General features: G+C 40.5%; 1 protein-coding gene across 1 annotated transcript in view; it reads left to right on the top strand.

Annotated features, from left to right (window-relative positions):
- The window catches only part of LOC119408792 (A disintegrin and metalloproteinase with thrombospondin motifs 2), a 109,563-nt gene that overhangs the window by 78,987 nt on the left and 5,534 nt on the right, over window positions 1-25,042 (top strand). The window contains exons 5-22 of the mRNA XM_037675637.1: window positions 7,636-7,719; window positions 9,316-9,472; window positions 11,170-11,275; window positions 11,481-11,624; window positions 12,358-12,490; window positions 13,216-13,245; window positions 14,313-14,429; window positions 14,510-14,655; window positions 15,726-15,889; window positions 19,086-19,219; window positions 19,309-19,432; window positions 21,405-21,485; window positions 21,579-21,742; window positions 21,843-21,999; window positions 22,081-22,210; window positions 22,597-22,804; window positions 22,934-23,063; window positions 24,260-24,346. Of these exons, the coding sequence (XP_037531565.1) occupies window positions 7,636-7,719; window positions 9,316-9,472; window positions 11,170-11,275; window positions 11,481-11,624; window positions 12,358-12,490; window positions 13,216-13,245; window positions 14,313-14,429; window positions 14,510-14,655; window positions 15,726-15,889; window positions 19,086-19,219; window positions 19,309-19,432; window positions 21,405-21,485; window positions 21,579-21,742; window positions 21,843-21,999; window positions 22,081-22,210; window positions 22,597-22,804; window positions 22,934-23,063; window positions 24,260-24,346 (2,296 nt within the window). The remainder of the gene's footprint in view (window positions 1-7,635; window positions 7,720-9,315; window positions 9,473-11,169; window positions 11,276-11,480; window positions 11,625-12,357; window positions 12,491-13,215; window positions 13,246-14,312; window positions 14,430-14,509; window positions 14,656-15,725; window positions 15,890-19,085; window positions 19,220-19,308; window positions 19,433-21,404; window positions 21,486-21,578; window positions 21,743-21,842; window positions 22,000-22,080; window positions 22,211-22,596; window positions 22,805-22,933; window positions 23,064-24,259; window positions 24,347-25,042) is intronic.

Genomic DNA, 25,042 nt, shown 5'->3' on the forward strand with positions numbered 1-25,042 from the left:
TGGATGGATGGATGGATGGATGGATGGATGGATGGATGGATGGATGGATGGATGGATGGATGGATGGATGGCATTTGCCTCACATGTCAAAGGAGAGCTCCAGTCCATCCATCCATTATCTTTACCCGCTTTTTCCTTTTTGGGTCACGGGGGTCACTGTTGCCCATATCCAGCAATAACTGTGTAAGAGGCGGGAGACACCCTGGTCAGGTCACAAGTCCATCACAGGGACACATAAGACAAACAACTCTCTCACTCACACTTAGGGACAATAGAGTTACCAATCAGCCTAACATCAAGGCCGGATTAACCATATGGGCAACTGGGCAACTGCCCAGGGGCCCATGATCTCTAAGGGGCCCAGGGCAGTGAGGGCACAAGCAGAATATCTGTTTATCTCCTGTTTTACTTGGAGCTCCGCGCTGCACAGAGAGACTGCAGCGCTTCCACTGCATTTGTGCAGCCCCGCCTCCTCCCAGCGCGGCTGCTGCAGCTCTCATTTATTTATTTTTTTTCAATCGGACCCTTGACGGCGCGACCTGTCAATCAACTCAGAAGGCGTGTCAGTAACTGACCAATCGACGACCTCAATTTGTCCCAAAGGTAAACGCCCCTTACCTGCTGACAAGCTCATCAGTTTTTTTTCTTGAGAAACATTGTTTTAATTAAAACAATAAGTTTGTATCTGTTGTGAGATGATTTTAGCAGTTTTGCAGATTTTTAATCTACTTAATGAAGAATAGTTTGACTTAAAACCGTTCATCAAACAGGAAGGAGGGCTTATTATCACTCTTCTTACTACAGTGAATGTGGTACTTTGCTATAAGTACGACTATATTTATGGCATCAGAGAAAGCTGACCTTAAGTTATCCACATAAAGTAAAATGTTATCAGCATGAAAAGAAGAAATGTTAAGTTTGAGATTAATCCAGTTTCTGATGTCTGACCAAACACTTTGTATTGACATGAAAAAAAATTATAATTGCTCGAGGGATTCATCTTCTGATTGACAAAAGACACATTAATCAACATGAAATTTAAATAATCTTCTTTGCAGAAACATGGCTACAGGATATATCATATTTATTATTTTAAAATTATTCTCCTTCACTTTAGGAGATTTAGGCCATGTGACAAATTTAGAATGAGCACAAGTCATACTGGTTCTATGATTTTTATTAGGAGGTTTCTTGAAGGAATCTTTGTTATAATCAGTAAGTCCTTTGTTGCAAACATTCATTGATAATCTTATTTCATTTGAAGTTGACTAAGTTACAGGCATTTAATTTTAATGTGGGCATTAAATCGTCACCTTTGAATATATAATATTTTTAATTCATTGAATCAGTTGTTGGTCACGTTACTTCTTGTTGTGCCATTAGCTCTAAAATAGTTATTGAATCAAGTGTTTACTTCCATCCATCCGCGGGGGTAGCAGTCTAAGTGGGGAGACCCAGACTTCCCTCTCCTCAGCCACTTGGACCAGCTCCTCCAGGAGAATCCCAAGGTGTTCCAAGTGTTACTTATGTAGGTAAAACTAGATGTTAAACAACCATTAAAATACACCAGAATGCAGGAAATGGCATCTACTTTATTCAAAATTTTCTGGGGGAGGACCCCCAGACCCCCCTATCAGTATTCTATGATTTTACTATGCAGACTTTATCCTGTGCAGAGCTGAGGGAGGATGGAGAGTATCTTAGTTGAACTACCGGTATAAGCAAGGTGTGCCCTGGAAGATCACAAGTTCATCACAAGGCTACCTATAACTGGCTTAGAAACACAGATTAACTTGACTGATGTTATTCAAAAAAACTATTCTAACCTTAATGTATTTATACTGAGCAACAACAAAAAAAAGTTTAATTGTGCATCAGTAGTGCTAACCAACAAAAGATTTTATGTTCCATAGAACCCAGTTTTCCTCTCAGCTGGGCTTACAATATGACTGAACAAAAATCTATTGGATTACTGCTAAATTCTTAATTAGAAAGCAACTAGACTTTCTTGTTTCTCTAAGTTGTTTCACTGCTCACCTGAAAGGTTTACTGAAAGCGCACTTATTCTTAAAAATTGAGGTAACACTTTACAATAAGGTACACAAAATTTGATTAACTACTAGGGAATGCCTAAGGAGCAAATCAGGAGCTAATGGGTAGTTAACCATTACTTACTGGGGAACACACAGCCAAGACTTATTAGGGGACTACTGGTTTGTTTCCACAGAAACAGAGGAGAAATTCTCCATGTGAGTTCTGAATAAACCCTGCACCAGTGAGGTCACAGCTCGTAATTGTCAAAAACCTGTTTCCTAGTGATTACTGATTTTATTACCCATTAGCTCCTGATTAGTTCCTCTTTAGTTTCCTTGGTAACTACTCATTAGTTCTTGATTAGTTCCTCTTTGTTTACAAGGTAAAAAAAATTATAAAGCTTGGCTGTGTGTTCCCCAGTTAGTACTGGTTAACTAATTAGCTCCTGATTCGTTTCTCTTTGGTTTCCATGTTAACTACCCATTAGTTACTGATTAGTTCCTCTTCATTTCCCAGGTAACTAACCAGTAGTCCCGTAATAAGGCTTGGCTGTGTGTTCCCCAGTAAGTACTGGGTAACTACATATTAACTCCTCATTTGTTCCTGATTCGTTCCTGAGGCGTTCTCTAGTAGTTAATCAAATTTTGTGTACCTTATTGTAAAGTGTTACCAAAAATGGGCTGCGCAATTGATGTTTCTGAACAACAGAAGCAGCTTAAAGAGGAACTTGTTTTTATGGCCATATCCTAAAATTATTTGTTTTAAAAAAAGATTGTAACTTGTGACTTCATAACCTTCTTAGTGTGACCGGCCCAGCTCCCAATCCATGATTATGATTGATGAAATCAAAGGACACATAGAGTGTTAATCAGATGCATTGATGTGGACTATACATCAAATGTATGTTGGACACCTCTATTCTAAAACCCATGGCTAACTGGTTGCACACACTCTAACACTATGTCACATAAATGAACCACAAAGCTGGCTTAGCTTTTCATATATTGACTGTTATTGCACTGCTACTACTTTACTTGGCAGCTTAGAGACAAGATAACTGGCTGACTTGAACCTCTCATGCCACCTCAGTCCTTACAGACATGACACTGAGATGACCAGAAGGCATCTGGTGTAGTTCAAAATGTGATGGTTCCATGTGTTTGCTGTTGAGAACCTCACCATGTGCACTACAGTCCTGGCTCTTCTGCTCTACGAGAACTAAATCCAAATTTGGGACAACTTGAATCAAATTTCTTCACTGTTTTGTTGCTAGAAGGCCCAATACAGATTGGCTATCTTTGCTTTTAGTTTCATAATCCAGGTTACCTTATGATGGATATTTAAGTCGTTATTAATTTAACTTGTAAACAGTGATACCAGAATATCCTGATTCATGCTCAATAATCCAGGTAGTAAAACATTGGTTACATACTGTAACCCCAGATTCTATAAGCGTAGCCCTTTAAGGTTGTCGCTGATGGCTTCAGTGTAATGCTTCGCATAACAGGATAACCCATCAGCGACAACCTTAAAGGGCGAAGCTTATACGAAATAGAACTTACCAAAGTTAAGTCAGGTCCTCTGGATGGTTTCTTTTTGTTGAAACGTTTCGTCTTTCATCCAAAAGACTTCAAAGGTGATACCAGAATTTCTTCTAATTACCACTAAAGTGATCCTGAGTACCACCACTGACATTTGTACGGCAGTTAGAGGAACCATGCGGTTAGGTCACTGTCAATTGTGAGTTATTTGACAACAAGACATAAATTGTTTTGGTCACATTTTTCAAGGTGTGAATGGTTATGAAACCACCTGAGGAGAAAGGTTGACGTTGCATTGTAGGTGTCTGATTGGAGAAACCTGAAGTCACCCACTTATTTTTATTACTTGGTTTTCTCATTTAAAGTAGCTCATTCCTTTGGGTCTTTTCTCAGTGTTTCTCCTCCATAAAAGTCTGAAAATTGTTGATTGTACTGGACAACACATATTGTGTTGTTCGCTTTGAATCTGGGTTTTTATCCTTGGTCTGAACTCATTTAGTATTAGAGTATTTTACTTTACTTTGAAATGCACCATAAAATTGTAATACCGGTTGTTGAAAAGTCTTTGGAGTTCCTCAGATATCCCTGTAACATATGGGATGACAGTATGTTTACATTAGTTCTTCTTGTCCCACTACAAGGCGCAGACAAAGCACAAGTTTGATGCCAAATACTCACAGCTGCTACAGTATGTGTCAGCTCCAAAACATGTTAATTGCATTAAATGCAATTAATTACCAACCCCTGAGGAAGAGAGGAGCCGAAAGAAGAAGACGACGATTTAAATGTACGTCACTGTAGCATTTTTTGCAAGTCACTCTGGTGTTGTCAGATATAATCACTGTGACTGTTCACTGTTCTTGTGATACTTCTTAATCTAATTTATTAATTTAATTCTACTTGTCTTTGGTATGAAAGTTTTCCTTCTGAAAATCAGAATAGAACAGAAAATAATAGAATAGCTTTACACTTGCCTGCAAACTTATCTGGTGAAAGCATCATCTGCAAATAGCAGCAAAAGGAAGCAAAACTTAACTGTTGTAGTTATATAAATACATAGTCTGGTTTGCATGCTGGCAGTAAGACAGACCTCTTCAGGATGAGTCGGACTACACCAGAGCTGCCCACTGTCACAGGTTTTTCTTATCCATAACTTTTATAGATAGGATTTCCTGATGCAGCCAAAGGGTGGGGTTCAGTTCAGTGATCTCAGGATTCTCTCTGCTATTTCCACATGATGTGGTTCTGTTAGCATCATTGTTCAGTGGTCTGTAGTACTCAATGGAGAGGTTAACAGCTGGGATGGTCCTCAGTTATGTAAAGGTGGACTGCCCACTCCTGGTTGGGTGTGAGGCGCTCCCAAAATTGTAGAAGTTTAAGTATCTCTGGGTTTTGTTCATGATTGAGGGAGAGACAATTGAGCGCAAGACAAATCAAGACTTTCACAGCACAACATAATCTGTACCAGTCTGTTGTGATAAAAAAGGAGCTGAGTTACAAGGCAAAGCTCTCTGTTCACTGGTAAATCTATGTTCCTGCCCTGACCTGTGGTCCCGGACTCTGAGTGACCGAAAGAATCAGCTTGCCAATACCAGCTTTTGGATTTTTTTTTCCCCGCAGGGAAGCCGAGGTCTATCTTGCAGACAGGGTGAGAAGTTCAGCAATTTTGGAGAGACTCAGACTAGAACCGCTTCTTCTCCATGTTGAGAAGACCTAGCTGAGGTGATTCGGGCATCTCGTAAGAATGTCTGGATGTATACTGAAGAAGGTATTCAAGGCATGTTTAACTGGAAGGAGGACCCTGACACTTAACTATATGTCTCTTGGCTGGCCTGGGGATGCTTTGGAGTCCTCCCAGAAGAACTGAAAGAGGTAGTTGTGGAAAGAGATGTCTGGGCCTCTCTGCTCAAGCTGCTGCATGCGACAGATGATGGATGGATGGATAGATGTTGTATATCATCCAGGTGTTCTGAACCCTGGTCCATGTATTTTGCAATACTTGTGTAGTCTACAATACTTTGTGATTAGAAATCTATGCAAGTATTTCCTTCTCTCTGCTATAGATGACAGGTTCTCTCTGCAAATATAAGTTTTCAGAACATTTTGGAAAGTAGTTGATGCTTTACTTTAAATTCTAGTTAACATTTTTGATGTAATTGATTTTATTCTGGTTTGTGATGAAGAAATTACTTTAAGAACAACATTATAATTGTTTTATTTTAAAATACTAGTATCTACTTTTTCGTTAAAATTGAAAAGAGCTTTAATTTTTTTCACAAGCAATTTTTTTCTATACCTTTATAATGTGTTTTTTTTTAATGCATCTTTTCTCATTTTGTGTGCTTCCTTTCCCTCTGTACTCATCGTCTTATCATTTTTCTTCTGTCTCTGTTAGTAGCATTCCTTGACTCTCCCTCACACCTTTCTCTCGCCTAACGTCTCTGCAGCGTTGCTTCTTTTCTCTGCCCCTCTCTGTGTGCACAGTTTGCATGTGTGTGTTTCTCCGCAGCATGTCCATCAGCAGTCTCATTATGGCTGTCTGTTTTTACATCCCTTTGCCTCATTAAGCACCAAACACAGCCACTGAGGACAGCAGGCCTCAACTTTAGTGCCAATTTTCCTCACTCTCTGTCTTTGACTGTGTGTGTTCTCTGCAACTCCCCTGTAACACATTACCTTTTTCCTTACATCAGGCCCTTTCCATCTTCTGCAACTTCTTCCTTTTCTGTTCTTTTGTGCTCATGAGAAACTGAGTTTTAGACACTCCAAATTATTTTGTACTTTCTTTTTCTCCAATGCTTCAAAGTGGAAGTATGAGTGACACTGGTTTACCGCCTCCTAATCAATACGTAGTAGGGACTTGCCCACCCAAATGGTGGTCTCATCATGACTACATCACACTCCTTAGCGTTGTGGCTACTGAGAAAGATGGGTATGATCGCGCAAGGAAGAAGCAGATAAAGGTTTTGCAGCTGATGGAATTATTGAAGGAGAAGTTAAGAAACAGCTGATGGAGTTATTGCTGTTTTAGTAAAATTTTATGATACAGTTATGGATGATCTCTTGCATTATTGCAAGATCATGTGCACTTTGTTAGTGCTTGGAGTGTGTGTTGTGAATGGCTGAGCTACTATCACATCAATCAATCAATATCTGAAAATCTAACATTTAAAAAAAAGTGTTTGCTGTGGTTGATAAGCTATAGTGGCCATCCTAAATCAGATTGACTAAAAACAATTTTAATTTCAGTAATTAATTTCTGAGGGTTTCATTAAAAACCATCCAGTTTCATGAGGTATTTTATTTAATATTCTGGTTTCAGTTCTCCTGCTGACCATAACATCAAAATATGGGTGGAAAATATGAAACACCCATGTCTACCTCCACCTTCATTGGCCCGCCCTGGGCTCTTGAGCAAGGCCCTAAACCCCATCTGCTTCCCTGGACGCACTAGATGGCAGCCCCCACTCCACACAGAGGGCTGTGTGGTCTGTGGTTGTGTCAGGAAGAGCATCTGGCGTAAAACAATTGCTGAGTGGGGCTTGAAATCATTGCAGAGTTCTTGAAGAAGGGAGCAGCCAAAAGGAAAAAAGATTTGTCTTCTTTACAATGGTCCCGGACAACCCCCCAAAGATCACTATTTGAACTAAAGGCCGGGCAAAAGACAGGAGGAAAAAAATGTGTGGCAGGAATTTGGTTCCAAACAAATACCCACCTTCAACAGGAACCAGTGCATAACTGGAGATAAAACAAGAGATCTCGTTTTCTTTTACAAAATTAATGAGAAATTAACTAAAATTTTAAACAAATCATAATGTAGAAGGCTTGGTTGAGCAGAACTGGCTGACGTCTAGAAACGTTTGTTGTAGAGGGACTGAGATAATAGGGACTGAGAATCTTCACCAATGTATCAATAGGGACCTATATTTGTGTTCAAATTAGACAAACAAGTATAAATCTGTTTTAGGAGTTAGTCTTTTTAATAAAAAAAATCATTTTTTATTTTTGCATCAACTGCAAAACTAATTTGCCTTTATGGTTCTTTTCTCTGTGACACCAGGTGAATGAGATCTACCATGATAAGACGTTGGGAGCAAAAATCAATGTTGTACTGGTGCGGATAATCATGCTGGGATATGGCAAGGTAAGACCTTACAGGACACAAGTCCCTCTGAGAAGATTCAGTTGAAATGATGTTGCCTTCAGCAACAAAATCAGATTTATTTTAATTTATTTTGTTGTTTTTTTTGTCACTTTGTCAGCACAATTTATGGCATTGAGATTTTGTTATAATCGCTTTAGGTACCTTCCGCTAAATTGTACACTCATAAACAAACACACATGCACACTCGCCAGAGCATTGGGCGGCCTAGAGCTTGTTATTCCAGTGGACTGAGCAAAAGAGGAACTAAAAGCATGCAGCATCCCAGGGGAATGTTTCCAAGTCACACGCCTTCACAGTTCAGCTCCAAAGCACACAGAAATTTTACCCGTTATGTAATCAGTGTTCTTTCCAGCAGGTTGCAGCACAGAATCATGGGAAGTCTAGACAAAAGTAAATAATCAATGACACCCCGCCCTCATTCATAAAGAGACTGGACTATGAGGCTAGCATCCTTGTTATTCAAGACAGCAACTTTATCTGCGTGCCTCTGCCGAAGAGAGAAGTACGATTCTGTACGGCAGGAACGAAGGAATGATGGGATTGCCCCAGTGGTTGATACAGATGATTTTATTGGTGGATAGTTGTCCTGTGATGTACTTCTGCTGCTGCAGCCCTGTCTGCAGTCCCAAAAGAAGTCTGGAAACACACACTCATCACACACATACACACACATCACAATATTGGTCATTCTGGGCCAGCCCCAGTGCAGCTTCAGCCAAAGCTTCGGCTGTCCATCATTCCCAATTACCGTAGCAACAGAGCTGCACCCAGACAGCCCGCAGATTGAATGTGCGACCCTGAATGCAGGCACACTCATACATCCACACTTTACTCACACAGTTCATCACAACACCCTGCTCCAAACACACTTTAAAGATCATAAAATTTACTCCTAAACATATGCCAGAGCAACTGATAAACCTGGGAAATCACACACTTGTACAATCAACGTTGTCTGATTAAGGACTGCGCAAAGAACATTAACACTTCATCAGAGGAAAGCCATATGTCTCACTCAGACTACTATAAATCAGCTGCACTTTTGTGCACATACGACAGCAGAGTGTCAATCTAAAGTAAAAGGTGGCAAAGAAAGTAAGTAAAAGAAAAATATAGATGGCAGAACGTGACCAAGTAGGCCAACAAAGTTGAGAAGAGATTATAATTAGGTGGTACATAAAAGGTGGAAGTGAAGTGAAGGAAATGCCAGAGTCTAGGTGTTTGAGGTGTTAGTGCCACGTGTTATAAGTAGATATTTAGTAGTTGGATATGATTTGGTGATAAGTACACAGCTATACACTAATATTTACTTTAATTTCATGTTCAATGCAAAAAAATAATTCGTTCATGACTTATTATTATTTCTGTCATCTTTTTAAGATTGTTATTTCTGTGTAGAGTTTGGAGTAATATATGCCTCAGCACTTTGCAAGATGTGCTGACATCAAAAAACACTGACACTGCCCCCTACTGGGTCAATTAAAGAATTGTACAAAACCTGAAATGAAAACATTCTTGTTTTTCAGTTCTTCACACTGTGTTCTTCCTTTCTCGTTGTGTCCCTCTCTGTTGCAGTCCATGAGCCTTATTGAACTTGGAAACCCATCTCAGAGTCTGGAGAACGTGTGCCGCTGGGCCTTTCAACAGCAGAAGCAAGACACGGGGGACGCCGAGTATCACGATCATGCTATTTTCCTCACACGGCAAGAATTTGGCCCCACCGGCATGCAGGGTACATACACCATCCTCTCTGATTAGCATACTGTAAAGTGCAGCAAGCTTACACGCTGTAAAAAGACAACTGTCCTCTCCTTTCGGTTGCCTCATATATGTAGCTGCACAGTGACTGTGTGCAACAGAGTACAGGCTAACAGTCAGGCCCAAGGGACGGGCCTCTAAAGCCAGTGGCCTAGCTATCCACAAGCCCTTCAGCTGCCCTTGGGCACAGCCTTCAGCATCAGAAAATCAATATACAGAGAAGGGCCAGCCACAGCTCCACAATTACAGGCAATACAGGACAGAGAGGCACATGGGGAGCCTAAGATGGTTGTGTGCTAACGGTTTAGGGCTAGTTAGACACATAAATGTAAACAGGATTTTGTCACCTGTTGTAATAATATTTTTGTCTGTTTGTGTGTATGTTTGTTTGCCTTTTGTGTCAGCAGAATATCTTATTAACCTGAGGTTAGGTTTTTAAAGAAATGTTCAGAAAGTAATCACTGGATGTACGTCTAAAACCTATTCACTTTTAGAGCCACCCCAATTCAACAGGGCCGCCACACCTAAATTCATTTCAATTCAGTTTATTTATGTAGCGCCAAATCACAACAAAATTGTCTCAGGGCACTTTACAGGAACATTCACATACAACCCAATTAGTAAAGTTCTCTATCTAAGGAAGCCAGCAGACACGTTGAAGCTTCACTTCGTTGCAGTTTCCCGTCCTGAGCAAACACTAAGGCGACAGTGGAAAGGAAAAACTCCCTTTTAAAAGGAAGAAACCTCCAGCAGAACCAGGCTCAGGACAAGCGGCCATCTGCTTTGACCGGCTGGTTGAGAGGACAGGAAGGAGAGACAGACGAACACAGAATGGCAAAGCTAAATGACATTAGGCATCACAAAAATGGCCATAACCAGTCAATTTTACAGATATAGAGCTAAAACTAGTGCTAGTAGCCGAGGGTCATTCCTAATTCACATTCCGACCATTAGCTGATCTCTCAAGGTTTCACAATCTGATCAGTAATTTATCAACCTAAGATCTAGGTTTAAAGTCGAAAGGTGGCAGAATGGTACAGTATGTACCTGTAGTCCTTCAAGGAATGCTAGTTTTTTAAATATATTTTTAAGTTATGGTGCACATTATTTTATGTGAGCATGGTTGTGCCTTTGTTTCATCCATCCATCCATTTTCTTTACCCGCTTATTCCATTTTGGGTCACGGGGGTCGCTGGTGCCCATGTCCAGCAATCACTGTGCGAGGGGCGGGGTACAACCTGGACGGGTCGTAAGTCCATCACAGGGACACATAGAGACAAACGAGACAAACAACCATTCACTCTCTCACTCACACCTAGGGACAATTTAGAGTTACCAATCAGCCTAACATGCATGTTTTTGTTCAGTGGGAGGGAACCGGAGCACCCGGAGAAAACCCACGCATGCACGAGAAGGACATGCAAACTCCACACAGAAAGACCTCAGGTCCAACCGGGGATTGAACCCAGGACCTTCTTGCTGTGCGGCAACAGTGCTAACCACGGAGCCCAAAATAAACCTCATTTGAGGAAGTGAAAAAGGCACATTTTACCACACAGTCAATGAGCAATCATTGTTTTATCAGTCCAAATTTAATTTTTGTTTTTAAAGATTGTTGTATTTCATGACAGTCCCTGAATTAATGTTGCCCATGTCCTCCTGGTTTCTAAGGTTATGCTCCAGTGACGGGGATGTGCCATCCTGTGAGGAGCTGCACTTTGAACCACGAGGATGGTTTCTCCTCTGCCTTTGTGGTGGCACATGAAACTGGACATGTGTAAGTGTTAACAGAAATGTGTTGTAGGCTGCCAGCAAAAGGAAAACAAGTCTGTCTCCTAAAGAATTGCAGTGTTTCATTCCAGTTTTGATGCAGCGGTCAATTGTTTGACGAGTGAACTGGCGCTGCTTTCCTTTAGTCAGCTCCTTACTCTTCACCTCCTGTCCTTACCCTTCACCCCTCTTCTGTCGTCTCTCCTGCGTAGGCTGGGGATGGAGCATGACGGTCAGGGAAACCGCTGCGGAGACGAGGTGCCCATGGGCAGCATCATGGCACCTCTGGTGCAAGCCGCCTTCCATTACTTTAAATGGTCCAGATGTAGCATGCAGGAGCTTGGACGCTACCTTCAGTGAGACACACACACACACACACACACACACTCACACACATGCATATTCGGATTTGATTAAATGGACTTTTAAAGGTCAGCTCTAACTTTAGGATTTTAAATATACCTGAAACTGATTTTTTTTGTGTGTGTGTGTGAAATGTTTTTTGGTCTTTCAGAAATGAAATGTTATTTTAATAAGACATTTCATTATTAACATCATAAATAGAAAAATAACGTAACATTGTTTCATCTGCATTTATGAATGCCTCTCGCCATGAAAGCCAGGCAATCATGTATTTGCCTGCATGCGTGATTATGTGTCTATGTTAACAAACTTTCTCATGAACCAGTGGGCAGATTTTATAGAAACTCGAAGAAAATAAACATTTGTAGTCAAACCAATTCAAGATGGCAGCCACATCTGATAGACCTCTACAAACTCAAAATAACAAAAACTCAGTCATCTTTATAGATACTGAGCAAAAAAAAAGCAATGTATTAGCTGAGAGTTGTCCCTAATTTAACCATTTTTGTGTAAACAAGTTACATAAGATTTTTTATGTACTTGTACAGTCAACCCTGTTTTCTGTTAGCAAAATATCTCTTATATGAATAGATGTTACTGAAATGCTCAGAAAGTAAATATTAGGTTCCTAATTATATGTCGATACATTCTATTAAAAATTACTTATCAGGCCATGAATGATTGTAAAAATAAAAAATGGGTGAAAAAATGTGATTTTTCTTGCAGCTCTTATGATTGTCTTCGGGATGACCCATTTGACCACAACTGGCCGTCGCTGCCTCAACTTCCTGGTATGCATTACTCCATGAATGAACAGTGTCGCTTTGACTTCGGTGTTGGCTACACCATGTGCACCGCGGTAAGTGATCTCTGTGGCTTGACAATAAAATACTCACTAACTGCACCATCAAACTGAGGGTGTCCTCTGGAGAAATGGCCTCCAGTTAATCTTAGTCCTGCTTTATCATCTTGGGTCATATACAATTTCAAAGCTAAGGCTGAGAGTCTTTTGGAGATTACTTTTAAATATGTGTACTTTAGGTAATAATTCATTTTCTGAACATCACTGTGGTGTACAGCATATAATCATGATTTATTTTAGCTCTGAATTTATTCTCTTTAACTGAGCCCTCAAGTGGGATCTAGTACCCTCAGATAAAACAGTTTACTCAAACATATCTATTCACGTTCTTCTGATGTCCTCTGTCTCCTCTCCCTGCCACTGGTGGGATTGACATCTTGCTTAAAAGCAGGTAATTGGTTTTGATAGACATTTATTTTTAATGTTAACATTGTTAATCTAAATAAGTACCTTATTTATTGTAGCAGTACGATTGCCGTGAACCACGGTGCTTTTACACGAACCTGTCACAAATGGTGTTTTGTAAAGCCAAAAGGAAAGAACATTACACAGCTGTAGCATTTTTTTTTTCTGGCATCTTTTTACTTCTACTGCGCCCAAATTTGCTTTGACTGTTAAGCCACTGTTGCAAAGTTGTTGCTTGATTGATTAAGGGCATGATCAGGGGCTTTGCACGCATTGCTAGATTATCTCTATTCTCTTGTCAAACTCAATCCCCTCAGCTAAAAAAGGCGAGCCAGTCAGGAACGCAGGTAAGGTTATCCACCTTCTGGGAAGACATGTGGCCCCTCTTTTATTTTGCCAGATTCTGTTGTCCTATTTGTTCTCCAGAGTTGTAAGTGCTTGTACTGTTACTCCTTTTTGTTTCACTTGTTCTTTGCATCTCTGTTTTACCCATCGTCATAATTTGGGTATAAGTCTGCAGGATTCTAAAATGCTCATACTTGGAGATCAAGTGGCTATGAAGTCCTTGTTTGTGCAGCACATATAGTGCTGTTCATAACTTTAATTAGCACCATATCCTGAGTCCTCTCCTGCAAATCTGTGTTAAATCTCTGTAGTACTGGCAGGAAGAGTCTCATTGTATTGGCACTCATGTCAGCATAAACAAGTAGAAAGGCTTAGAAAAATGTTTTTCCCATACGAAGCACTATGTCTTAACCAGAACTGAGGCTATTTTCCTTTGCTTCAGCTTTTAGGATCCTCCAGTCTGACGTAAGAATTGCGTATCACAGCTCTTGCCACTGTTTATAACTCACCACATGACTATGCTATGACAGATGACATGTGACTTGGAAAGGTCCACAGGGGTCATAAAAGGTAGTCAAGTTTGTGTAAAGAAAGGACAGAGATCATTCCCCCGAGACACTGAATGCTGTAGTTTGATGGTATTGTTAGCTTTGCTTCCCATCAGACAAACAGGGGGAGAATTTGGTCATCCACAAGCATCCAGGGGCATTTCACAGATCACTGAAACCTCACCTTTACAAAAGACTTAACTCTTTAACTTCCTTAATAATGTGATTAACCCATGAACTGTCACACTACGAGAGTTGTATCCCTTGTTATCATCCATTGGTTAAGTTTGCATGAGTGGCTGTGTGTTTTTCTCAGTGAAGCATAGTGTAAAGTGCAGTGGCCCCGCTCAGAGTCAGTGTTTTATTGTTGGTTATATTATTGTGGTGGCTACTGTTGTTGTGACATTTCTCTTCCCTACTCTTTTGTTTCCCTTGTTCAGTGTTTAGTCTCATCCCGGCTCTCTTGTTTACCGTTGTGTTCATTGAACGTCAATCATAAGAAGTCTCTCTGTGCCCCGCAGTATCGCCCGTTCGACCCATGTAAGCAGCTGTGGTGTAGTCACCCAGACAATCCATTCTTCTGCAAGACCAAGAAGGGACCACCCATTGATGGAACGATGTGTGGGGACGGAGGAAAGGTGTTGATACATTACAACAAAAAACACACATTGGGGAAAATTAGTTAGATCCACTGACATGTTTTGTTGCTCTGTTGCAGCACTGCTTTAAAGGTCAATGCATCTGGTTGACTCCTGACATCATGAAGCAAGATGGAAGTTGGGGCCCATGGAGTGAGTTTGGTCAGTGTTCCCGCACCTGTGGTGGAGGTTTACAGTTTCGCACAAGAAATTGTGATAATCCCAGGTATGCTATTATTTGCAAGCTAAGCATAGTCTTACTCTATATTGTAATACCATTAAAGTAGACATTCTCGCCACCTAGTGGCATGTTGTAGGCAGTGACGTGTGCGGTGAGCTTTGTGACAGGTGAGGCACTGACTCATCTGGAATCGGATGCCCACATATATGAACCCAAAATAGTAGCTTATATTTCAATTTAGCATTTTTTTCTCAATACCTTCTGTTTTGACTGAAAATCAAGTTTAGAAAAATCCTTTAGTTTTGAGATATGATCACCCATTTTGTCTAAACAAATTTAAACAAGCGTACCGTTTGCTAAACCCCCGCCCCTCTGCGTAACAGAAGAACGCACAAGGACTGCACCTGTTTCAATGTCCCTATAGCGCAGCACTGCTCCCTATTGGTGCAGCTCGGTACTTTCTGCCTCGCCCCTGTGTATTTTCTACCGTGCTTTTATGACCGATTAGAAAGAAGAAATATGTCTCACACATTCATTCAATATATTGAACAGACTGTAGAACATCAGCATGTGTAACACATGTGTAATCAAACATGTGTATTGGCTATATAAAGAGAGACAGCAATGGGCATGTGCCAACTTCCTACTTCATATATTGTATATGACACAGTGCCCCCAGAGGTGAACTAGAGCACTACACTGCCTCACCCTGCATTGTTTGAACAGGCAGTGTGTAAATTCCACGATTTTGACCATTGAAGTGTTGAAATAATTCAGAAAACAGTTTTAAAAAAACAGTTTTATAGAACAGTCAGTGGTCAAATGTATTTTCTCTTATCATTGTCAGTATTTTACTTGTCTTGATCACAGGAGAGGTACTGCCTCTCACTGCACGTCACTGTTTGTAGGTATATTTTAGCCTTCTTGTTGGAACGTGTGGCTGGACAAAAGAAATACAAACAAAGAGAGAAGTATTTTGTTAAAAACTATTCTGAAGTAGTGTAGACAAGGTCAGAGAATGCAGAAATTGTAACTTCCAATTTTAAAGAAGAAAAAGAAATACTGTTTAAATGAGTAAAAGTATTATTGTCCATCCTGTCCTGCCACATTCCCAGTCCAGCCAAAGGAGGTCGGGCCTGCACGGGGGCGACATATCAGTTCCAGATGTGCAACACCAACGAGTGTGAGGACATCTACAGTGACCCAAGGGAGGAGCAGTGCCAGAGCGCTTCAGATCAGAGCAACAAACACCACTGGCTGCCTTATGAACACCCAGATTGTGAGTAGACGTCCTCACAGAACTTTGGTGCAGAAATAGAACAACTCAAAAATGGCAAACTTTAAGTGATGTTGGAGCTATAAATATAAAGAAAAGCCAAAAAAGGAGATGAAACACATTTTATGATAAGGTTGGTGTTAGACGATTTTAAACAGTGAGTACAACTTTAAGGTTTAACTCAAATAATACCAATAAACACATAAAAACACATCTTCCAAAATTTAAACATCTGTTTTAAACTTAAATTTGTTCTTCTCCACCCACTGGCTGATGTCATTTAAACCATAGTAACCTTCACAGTTCTTTACCTTTTTTTACATGTATTTGTTACAATTGGATCCACATTAGAAACAAAAAAATAAAGTTCTTTACTTAATACACAAAACCTTTTTGCATCTAGAAATTTTTATGTGTATAAATTTGAATAAAGACGAGATTTCTTTAAGCGGTGATGTCACTTCCTTTATAACGCAGGTTTTTGTTCACCTAAAAGGCAATTTTAAAGAAATGTTTTCAGCTTTCTTCCAATTTTTATTTGTTCTCATCATTTCTTCTCGTCCTGTTTTTTGTTTTACGCAGCTTTCACCAACTCAAATTATGTTTCTGTGTGTGAGTGTGCAAACACACACGTGTTTCAGTGTGTGGAAGAGAAAAATAATGGGAGTGGAAATTGAATTCCTATTTAGTGTCTGTCATCTTCATAGTAGGAGAATAACATCGCCAGATGTAAAACTGAAAGATTTGTCTGACAAATTGTTGTCTTTATTCCTCGTTCTGTGTATTTATCTATGTCAGCAGTGAGTGGAAATGACTCCCGAGAACAGAGACATTAAATGTGAGGCAAAAAGCTAGTTGGAAACTCATCTAATTATTTGGTTTATTGCAGTGGTTCCCAACCCTGGTCCCTGAGGAACACCACCCTGCTTGTTTTAGTTGTTCCTCTGCTCCATCGCCTGATTTGAATGAAAGAGTGATTAACAGGCTTCTGCCAAACTTAAGGAAGTAATTAAACCACTGAATCAGATGTGTTGGAGCAGACAAACAAAACATGCAGGATGGTGTTCCTCAAGGACCAGGGTTGGGAACCACAGGTTTATAGGACCAGCAGCTTTTAAAGGTGCTGATTTGCATCCAGTGAAAGACTCTTACTGCCTTTTGGCTAACTCTGGGATATTTACTGTTAACTTGTTTAAGTATTGGTTAACGTCTATCCATCCATCAATTCATTGAATGTTATTATTTTTTGTTGCATTTCAACAAAAATCTATAGAAAGCAGTTTATTCATACTTTTTTTATTAACACCTTCCCACCACTGGATCATTTTAAAACATGTGTATACCTTGATTCTGGTCTTTGCCATGCGTTTAAATAGTTCTGACTGTTCATTTCAGTTATGTGAAGTACTCATCATGGCCATGATGGCCACTATAAGTTGTCCTCAATCATTTCTGTTTCCACCTCCTGACATATCACCTGTATTCAATTAGTTGTCAGCACACCTGTAGAAACTCACTAATTACCAATCCCTTTCATACTTTGTTGTTTTCTTAAGTTGGCTTGAATACAATCAATACAATACAGTATATTTATTTTTGAGTTTATTAAAAGTTTAATAGACTTTCAACTCCTGCTCTCCTGCAGTTGGGCTTCAAAGAATTACGGATACGAATTACACTCTTTTCTGGAATCCCAGTCATTTGACTCAACTCACCGTAAAGAACCATCAGCTTTCAAATGGTTCTTCACTTTGGTGTAGGGAGCCAAAAGAATCGAAGCTTTTTGGTGAGTGGAGCTAAATGACCCAGATCCCCCCAAAAAAGCATAATAAGCTCAAAGCAGTACTGGGTAAAGAGCCCTTTGAGAGCTATCAGAGCAACGTTTTATTTATTTATTTATTTATTTATTGTTAAACTAACCTAAAAGATCCTGGAAAATGGCTGCAATGATTTTCACTATGCACCTTTCAGGACCCCTAAAGTGGTTTTAAAATTTAATAATGTTGTTTTCTGTTGGTCTAACCTAGGGGTGCCCAAACTTGTTCCCTGAGAGGGTCAATTTTAAAATCTATCAGAGGGCTGTGGGACAAATTAAATAATATAATACATGAAATGCAAATAATTCTTTAAGTCCATTTATTTATTATACAGTTATTTAACCTTCCATTCTGTATAAAGAACATTACAGAACAGAAAATATAACAAATAAGTCATATATAAGAAATTAAAACAAATATTGAAATCCTGGCATTTCAGTATAATTGTATGTAGTGCAAAATGTATGTCCTATTTAACCAAGCAAATCCCATAGAGACAGATCTCTTTTGCAAGGAAGGCCTGGGCCTAACGTGCATGTTTTTGGACTGTGGGAGAAAACCCATGCAAGGACGAGAAGAACATGCAAACTCCACCCAGAAAGACCCCAGGTCCAACCAGGGATTGAACCCAGGACCTTCTTGCTGTGAGGCAACAGTGTTAACCACTGAGCCATCATGCCTACAGCAACACAACTTAACAGCAACACTGATATGATCATAAATAAACAGTCCCATATATACGGTAGTCATTGGACCGACTTTTCCATCTAACATTAAAGTCAATGAGTGGAATGACTGAGTGAAAACACATTGATACTTCAAAGGAAATGTTAATAATAGTAATGAGGACTGCTTGGCGGACCAACTTTGGCCCACGGGCCCCACTTTGGGCACCTTTGTTCTAACCGAAACTTCCTGTTATGTTAATGGGCACATGCACTACTTCAGCCTCATCATTTGTGACTTCAGAGTAGAAAAGGCTTCGTTCAGGTGACAGAAAAAGCAATTCACACATTGTCAGTGTGGATTCTCATCTTAACTTGACGACGTGGTTCCCATCATGATGTAATGATTGTAAAATATTTGTAGCATGTCTGCCACCTGTGTATTAGTGTCAAAACTCCAAAAGACAAGGTCCCTGGATTGTGGCCATCTGTGATGAAGCAGGAGTGTTAATTCTCACTGGGATGCTGCCAGGTTTTGTCTCTGGGGGCTCGTGTAGTCGTAGTATGACTCAGGCAGACACAATGAGACACCGTATTGAGCTGGCTCACAGAGAGATCGTTCAGAGCATAAAAATAAACACGTGAGTTGTAAAAAGGAAACCGTCCTGATGAATTGCTGTTTTGTTACTAATGTTGGACATACTGTCTGCTTCTCAGCTAAGGAACGTTGCCACCTTTACTGCCAGTCTAAGGAGACGAGAGACGTGAGCCTCATTAAGGAAATGGTTCTGGATGGCACACGCTGCTCGTACAAGGACCCACACAGTGTGTGTGTGCGTGGAGAGTGCAAGGTAAGTGACTTTACTTTTGGACGTCAAAGTGAGGCAGCTTTATGTGGTCAGGTCTAAATGTGGGAAGCTTTGTATGTCCTTGTTAACAGAAAGTGGGCTGTGATGGCGTGATCGGCTCTTCGAAGCAGGAGGACAAGTGTGGAGTGTGTGGAGGAAACAACACCAGCTGCGAAACCTTCAGAAGCACAATAAAACGGACAGCGAAGAAGCAAGGTCAGCGTTTATTGTGTTTAAATCTGAAACACCCATGGCCTCAGTTCATCAGGACTCATTATAAGAAACAGTAATAGAGTAGTCCCTCGCTACTTCGCGGTTCGTTTATCGCGGATTCGCTCTATCGCGGTTTTTCAAAATTATATTGGACATGGCACACAATTGGCTGATTGATGGATGAGCCACACGATCGGCGTGGAATTTTTATTTAAAATAAATTATTTAGCACCTGCTGCACATTTGTGCAGCCCACACTGCTGCAGGGTAAACTTCCTGCTGCAGCTGATCAGACGATGTTCAGCATGCAGAGCGGAGAAGTGGGCGTGGCCAAGAGCGCTTGCAGGTGGCAAAGAGCAGAGGAGGCAGGGAGCGGAAGTCATGACATGCTGTGCTCTTTTAGAGCGTTTAGAAACATTGTTTAGAATATTGCAAGAGTGTGGGAAGGGTTTAAAACGCCTTTATTTATATACAGTATATATAAATAATAAAATAAAGTACTACTTACTACTTGTACTACTATTCCTACTTCGCGGTTTTTCACTTATTGCGGGTCTTCAGGGTACGGATCCCCCAGGATAAGCGAGGGACTATTGTGTAAAAAGAACAAATAGTAGATTTTCTTGTTGATTGGACCCGTTCCGTCCTCTCTCTTCAGTGTTTTGCTATCCTTACCTAAACATCACCGTCTAGAGGAAGGTTTTTGAGATTGTTACAAACTCTTAGGAAAATCTGAGTTTACGTCATTAGAAACACTGCCAAAAACTTGCTTTAACATTCATGAGCATATTAAGTTAAGTATATTATTCCACCCTGATGGCCTCCTGTACACTAGAAGTCCTGGAATTAGCTGCTTTTTCAGACTAAACGTTACAAAAGAAATTTGGGGATTGTGTGTGAGAATATTTTATTGTAGTGAGGAAGTCTTTTTTTTTCTGTTACTGGAGACTTTGGTGACGAATGCACGTTCGGCAGCGGGTCGTAAACCTCTCCCACTTCCCCAAGATCTGACAGCTGTCAGTCTCACAGCAGAGGAGACTCCATGTCCACACCTCAAATGAATCACACCATGGAATACAATACAGGATGTAAATATAATGTAAATGTATAATGCTCAATTTCTTCAACAAATCTTTGTATTTCATCTTGGAGTTCTCCAATGTCCTCCATATTACCCGTTTGTCATCCTGATTTTCTGAACACAATTCATGATTTGAAGTTAGTTGGACCAAGCAGAGCTCAGCGAGGGGAATACTTTGCTGTGATTGGTCAAAAAAGAGAGAAAACCCCACCCCCTCATTTGAATATAAGAACATGAAATAAAAAGAGCTTAAAATGAAAAATGGGGTTAAAAAATAAAAGCCCCTGAAATATGTAAAGTAGCTTTACAAAATAAAAGTGTCGCAAAATGAAACTCCCTTATTTAAATAAATTAAAATAAATCTCAAAATAAATAAAAATAAATAAAAATAAATCTTGGATAAAAACTAAACATTTCTATTTAAAAGTTTTATTTCATGGGAACATTTATTTAGGGCAGCATAGTGGCGCAACTGGTAGTGCTGCCGCCTCTCAGCGAGCAGGTCCCTGGTTCAAATCCCGGTCCGGGGGCCTTTCTGGGTGGAGTTTGCATGTTCTCTCCGTGCATGCGTGGGTTTTCTCCGGGTACTCTGCTTTCCTCCCACAGACCAAAAACATGCATGTTAGGCTGATTGGTAACTCTAAATTGTCTCTAGGTGTGAGTGAGAGAGTGAATGGTTGTTTGTCTTTGTGTGTCTCTGTGATGGACTTGCGACCCGTCCAGGGTGTACCCCGCCCTTCGCACAGTGATTGCTGGACATGGGCACTGGCAACCCCCGTGACCCAAAATGGAAGAAGCGGGTAAAAGATAATGGATGGATGGATGAAATGGCTTTCCATAATTTGAAGGCCATAAACTGTGAGTGCTGTAAACTGTAGAAGTCTTGTATTTCAGGTTTCCTCAAAGTTCTTGAAATCCCAAGAGGCGCGAGACACTTACTTATTCAAGAACTAAAAGCCACCCCTCACACTCTTGGTATGTGTCGCCTTACCTTGCTTTCTTAAATGTTTATTTGTATGTTTTTCTTTAAGAAAAAAAAAACATTTTCCATTTCTCGTTCACCTGCAGCTGTTAAGAATGTGGCATCAGGACTGTTCTTCTTAAACGGGGACGATAAATACCCCAAATCCCGTTCAGTCATAGAGAAAGGCGTGGAGTGGGAATATGAGAACGACAACAACAAGGAAACTCTTCAGAGCATAGGACCCCTCAGACATGGAATTCTAATAATGGTACACTAACATGATTAAATTTAAGGTTAAGTTTCAAATCTCATAAATAGACCAGTTTCCCAAAGTGTTTCTAACTGATCCCTTGCTGATATTTATGCAGATGAAACTGTACGGAGACGAGGATGTGAATTTGTTCTATAAGTACATGATAAATATGGACCGTGACTCCGCAATCCAAAACAACATGCTAGTAGAAGACAGCGCCTATGAGTGGGCGCCAAAAAGATGGTCCTATTGTTCCAAGGCTTGTGGTGGAGGTACAGTACAGCCAAATAATACAGATCGCAAAGTCTCCTGCTCATATTTTTCATAATTTTTTTCTCTCTCTCCCCCTCTAGGGAAGCAGTACCTGCGATACGGCTGCAGAAGAAAAGTTGACAGCAAGATGGTTCACAAAAGCTTCTGTGATAGATTAGATAAGCACCACTGGATTGGATACTGCAACCAGAAGCCCTGCCCTACACCTATGTATGGACCATTCAAACCCAATTCAAAAATACTGCTACAGCTAATTGACAGTAAACACCGAAATGGCTCTAACTCTGTCATTTTTACAAAAACCAAGCTCAAATTTGATTTAATAGTTGAGAAAAGTCATCTGGAACGTAAACGTCTGTGTTAACAGACCACATGAACTACCATGTGGACTAGCATCGGACCATATTGTATGAAATGTGCATATAGATACATGAGATGTATGATGTTATTTTTAAGATTTACCCTAAACAGTTATAACTCTAGCATGTATCATTACTGTGTTTCTTAGTTTATACCTACAATAAAAGGCAGCAGATGATGTGCATTTTTTTAAAGAAATGCTAGACCTTTACTATTTTTCTGTTTTTGACTTATAGATGGGTAACTGAGGAGTGGCAGAACTGCAGTAAGCCGTGTGGAAAGACAGGGTTTCAGGTCCGCTCTGTCAGGTGTATGCAGCCGTTAGAAGGCAACACAACACGTCTGATCCACAATAAACACTGTAGTGACGACCGTCCAGAGTCACGCAGACCCTGCAACCAGTTTCCCTGCCCCACTGAGTGGAGCGTTGGCCCATGGTCACAGGTATGCACTTCACGTGCCTTTACCTTGCTTTAAATATGATTTGCAGACATAATATTTAGATATTTCATCTATACAGTAGGTACCCTGTAATCTTAGATTTTTTTTTCACTGTGTGTGTTGTATCACTAGTGCTCAGTGACGTGTGGCAATGGGACCCAGCAGAGGCAGGCTCTGTGCCACACCCGGGACAACACCATCGGCCTGTGTTTAGATAGCAAGCCAGAAACTATAAGAGTTTGCCGTCTGGACCCATGTCCCAGTAAGTCCTGAATGGACATCACTTCATAAATAATCCTACAAGACTTATTATGGTTATTAGTTACACAATAACACGTCGAACCTGTGTCTGAAACAGTACCCGAAACAAACAGAAATAGAAAACTGTTAAGTATTGAGTACAACTTCCTGTAGGATAAATATGTAACCTAAACAGGCCCATGATATCTTGACTATCTAGTTGAAGGTACTGCCAGATTTTTTTTTACTAACTTTTTGACTGTTAAAGGGACAAGACAGAAAATATAACCTAAAATCAGGTAAAAATTAAAAAAAGTGGAGACAATGTCTAAAGTCACTGAATATTAAGCTCCTTAATTAATATGGTAATATAGATTAATATGGTAATTGGAGACGGCCTAGTAAGAGGCAGCACCTATTATTATCCACCTAAGAACGGGTTTCTTAACTTTATATTGTAACTCTTCCGCCAACTTTAATGCGGCCCGAACCACAACATGTACCCCCACAAAAGTTATATCAAAATGACTGTCTCAGCACCATGATGTGTGCTATTACTTTTATTTGCTTTTGAGTTACCGTGGCTACATAATTTGCAAACAAAAACACAATTTTTCCCATACAAAACACCTGACGGAACACTCGTCACCCTCTACCTACAGCTCTGAGGTCACATGACCTAGAGTGGAGCGCTCCACGAACAAAACTCAGAAAGTTATCGAACAAACTCTTCCTACCACCACATCTTTTAAGAAACACTTATATATTAAAAATCAAAACGTGGGCATTTTTGTTGTCTAAATTTTAAAATGGCCACCACGTGGCAGTCCCCATCAAAGTTTCTGCAGGAACTTTCTAGTTTTGCTTTAGGGTCAACTACAAATAGATTTAGTGTTTTATTATTTGCAAGGAAAATTTTAACATTTTAGCAACTCCTCTTGTTATCTTTGGAAAGTAAATCCTTGATTAATTGGTTACTACTACTGCAGCATGAATGTTTGGGACAAGTGTTTAAAAATGCTTGAGTTTCCAGACTGCCTAGAAAACTCTTAACTCATAACTGGCATTTGTGGTTTTGTTTAATAGCTCAATAGCTCTTTTTCACGAGCAAAAAGATTGTTAATGAGCTAAGAAAATTTTAAAAAGGGCATAAATTGCTCTGTAGAGCTTTCCTTGTCTCTGACCTAACTCCATCACTCTTTCTGTGCTTTCTTGCAGAGGGCTCATCAGACCTCAACAAAAATGGCAACATTCTGATCCAGTGGCTTTCTCGTCCCAATCCCAACTACCCGAGGATCTCTTCACGTAAAACCTCCCTCTATAGCTGCCAGCCCGGCCTCCACAGTGGCAGCCGCAGCTGCATGTCTGTCCTCTGCTGGGCCCTGCCCGTCTCTGTCCTCCTGTCTCTGCAGGGCCGGCCCCGGTTGGCCCCCTGACCTGCCCCTCCTCCATGCCTTGTGCCTGTGCCCATGGCCGCAAGCGAGCGGCAAAGCTTTCGCTTCTCTTTTGGTGGGGGGCGGGGGATGTTGTGTCTCTCTCTCTCTTTGTGTCCGAGGCGGCTCTGACCTGGGGGAGGTCTCTGGCTCCTGTGTGTGCTAGTTGGTTCTCTCTTGCTCTGTCTCTCTTTATCTCTCTATCGCTCCTCTGTGGAGCATTGTGTTGTGACCGCTGGCCAGTCGAAAACTTAAAAGATCAACAACAAGAAAATATCTGACGTGAAAAGGATTCAAAGTGGCAAGGCAAACAGGTTTTCATTGGCACCTCCTGTGACGTGTCAAAGAGTCGTCCATATGTGACGGGGAGGCCTCACCCTCTGCATGTGGCGGCCATGTTTTGCGCGAGCTAGCTGCGTGTTGTTCTGGGTTACCACTCTTGAGGCGCAGCAGCGCTCTGTTCTTTTTGTAGCGCGTTGTCCGTGTGGGGAGAAACAGATGTGAAAATTAACAGAAATGTTAAATAATATTCATATAGAAAAAAAATTATATATATATATATATATAT

Source organism: Nematolebias whitei, chromosome 4 (assembly GCF_014905685.2).
Source record: "Nematolebias whitei isolate Nwh7 chromosome 4, NemWhi1, whole genome shotgun sequence".
NCBI lineage: Eukaryota > Metazoa > Chordata > Actinopteri > Cyprinodontiformes > Rivulidae > Nematolebias > Nematolebias whitei.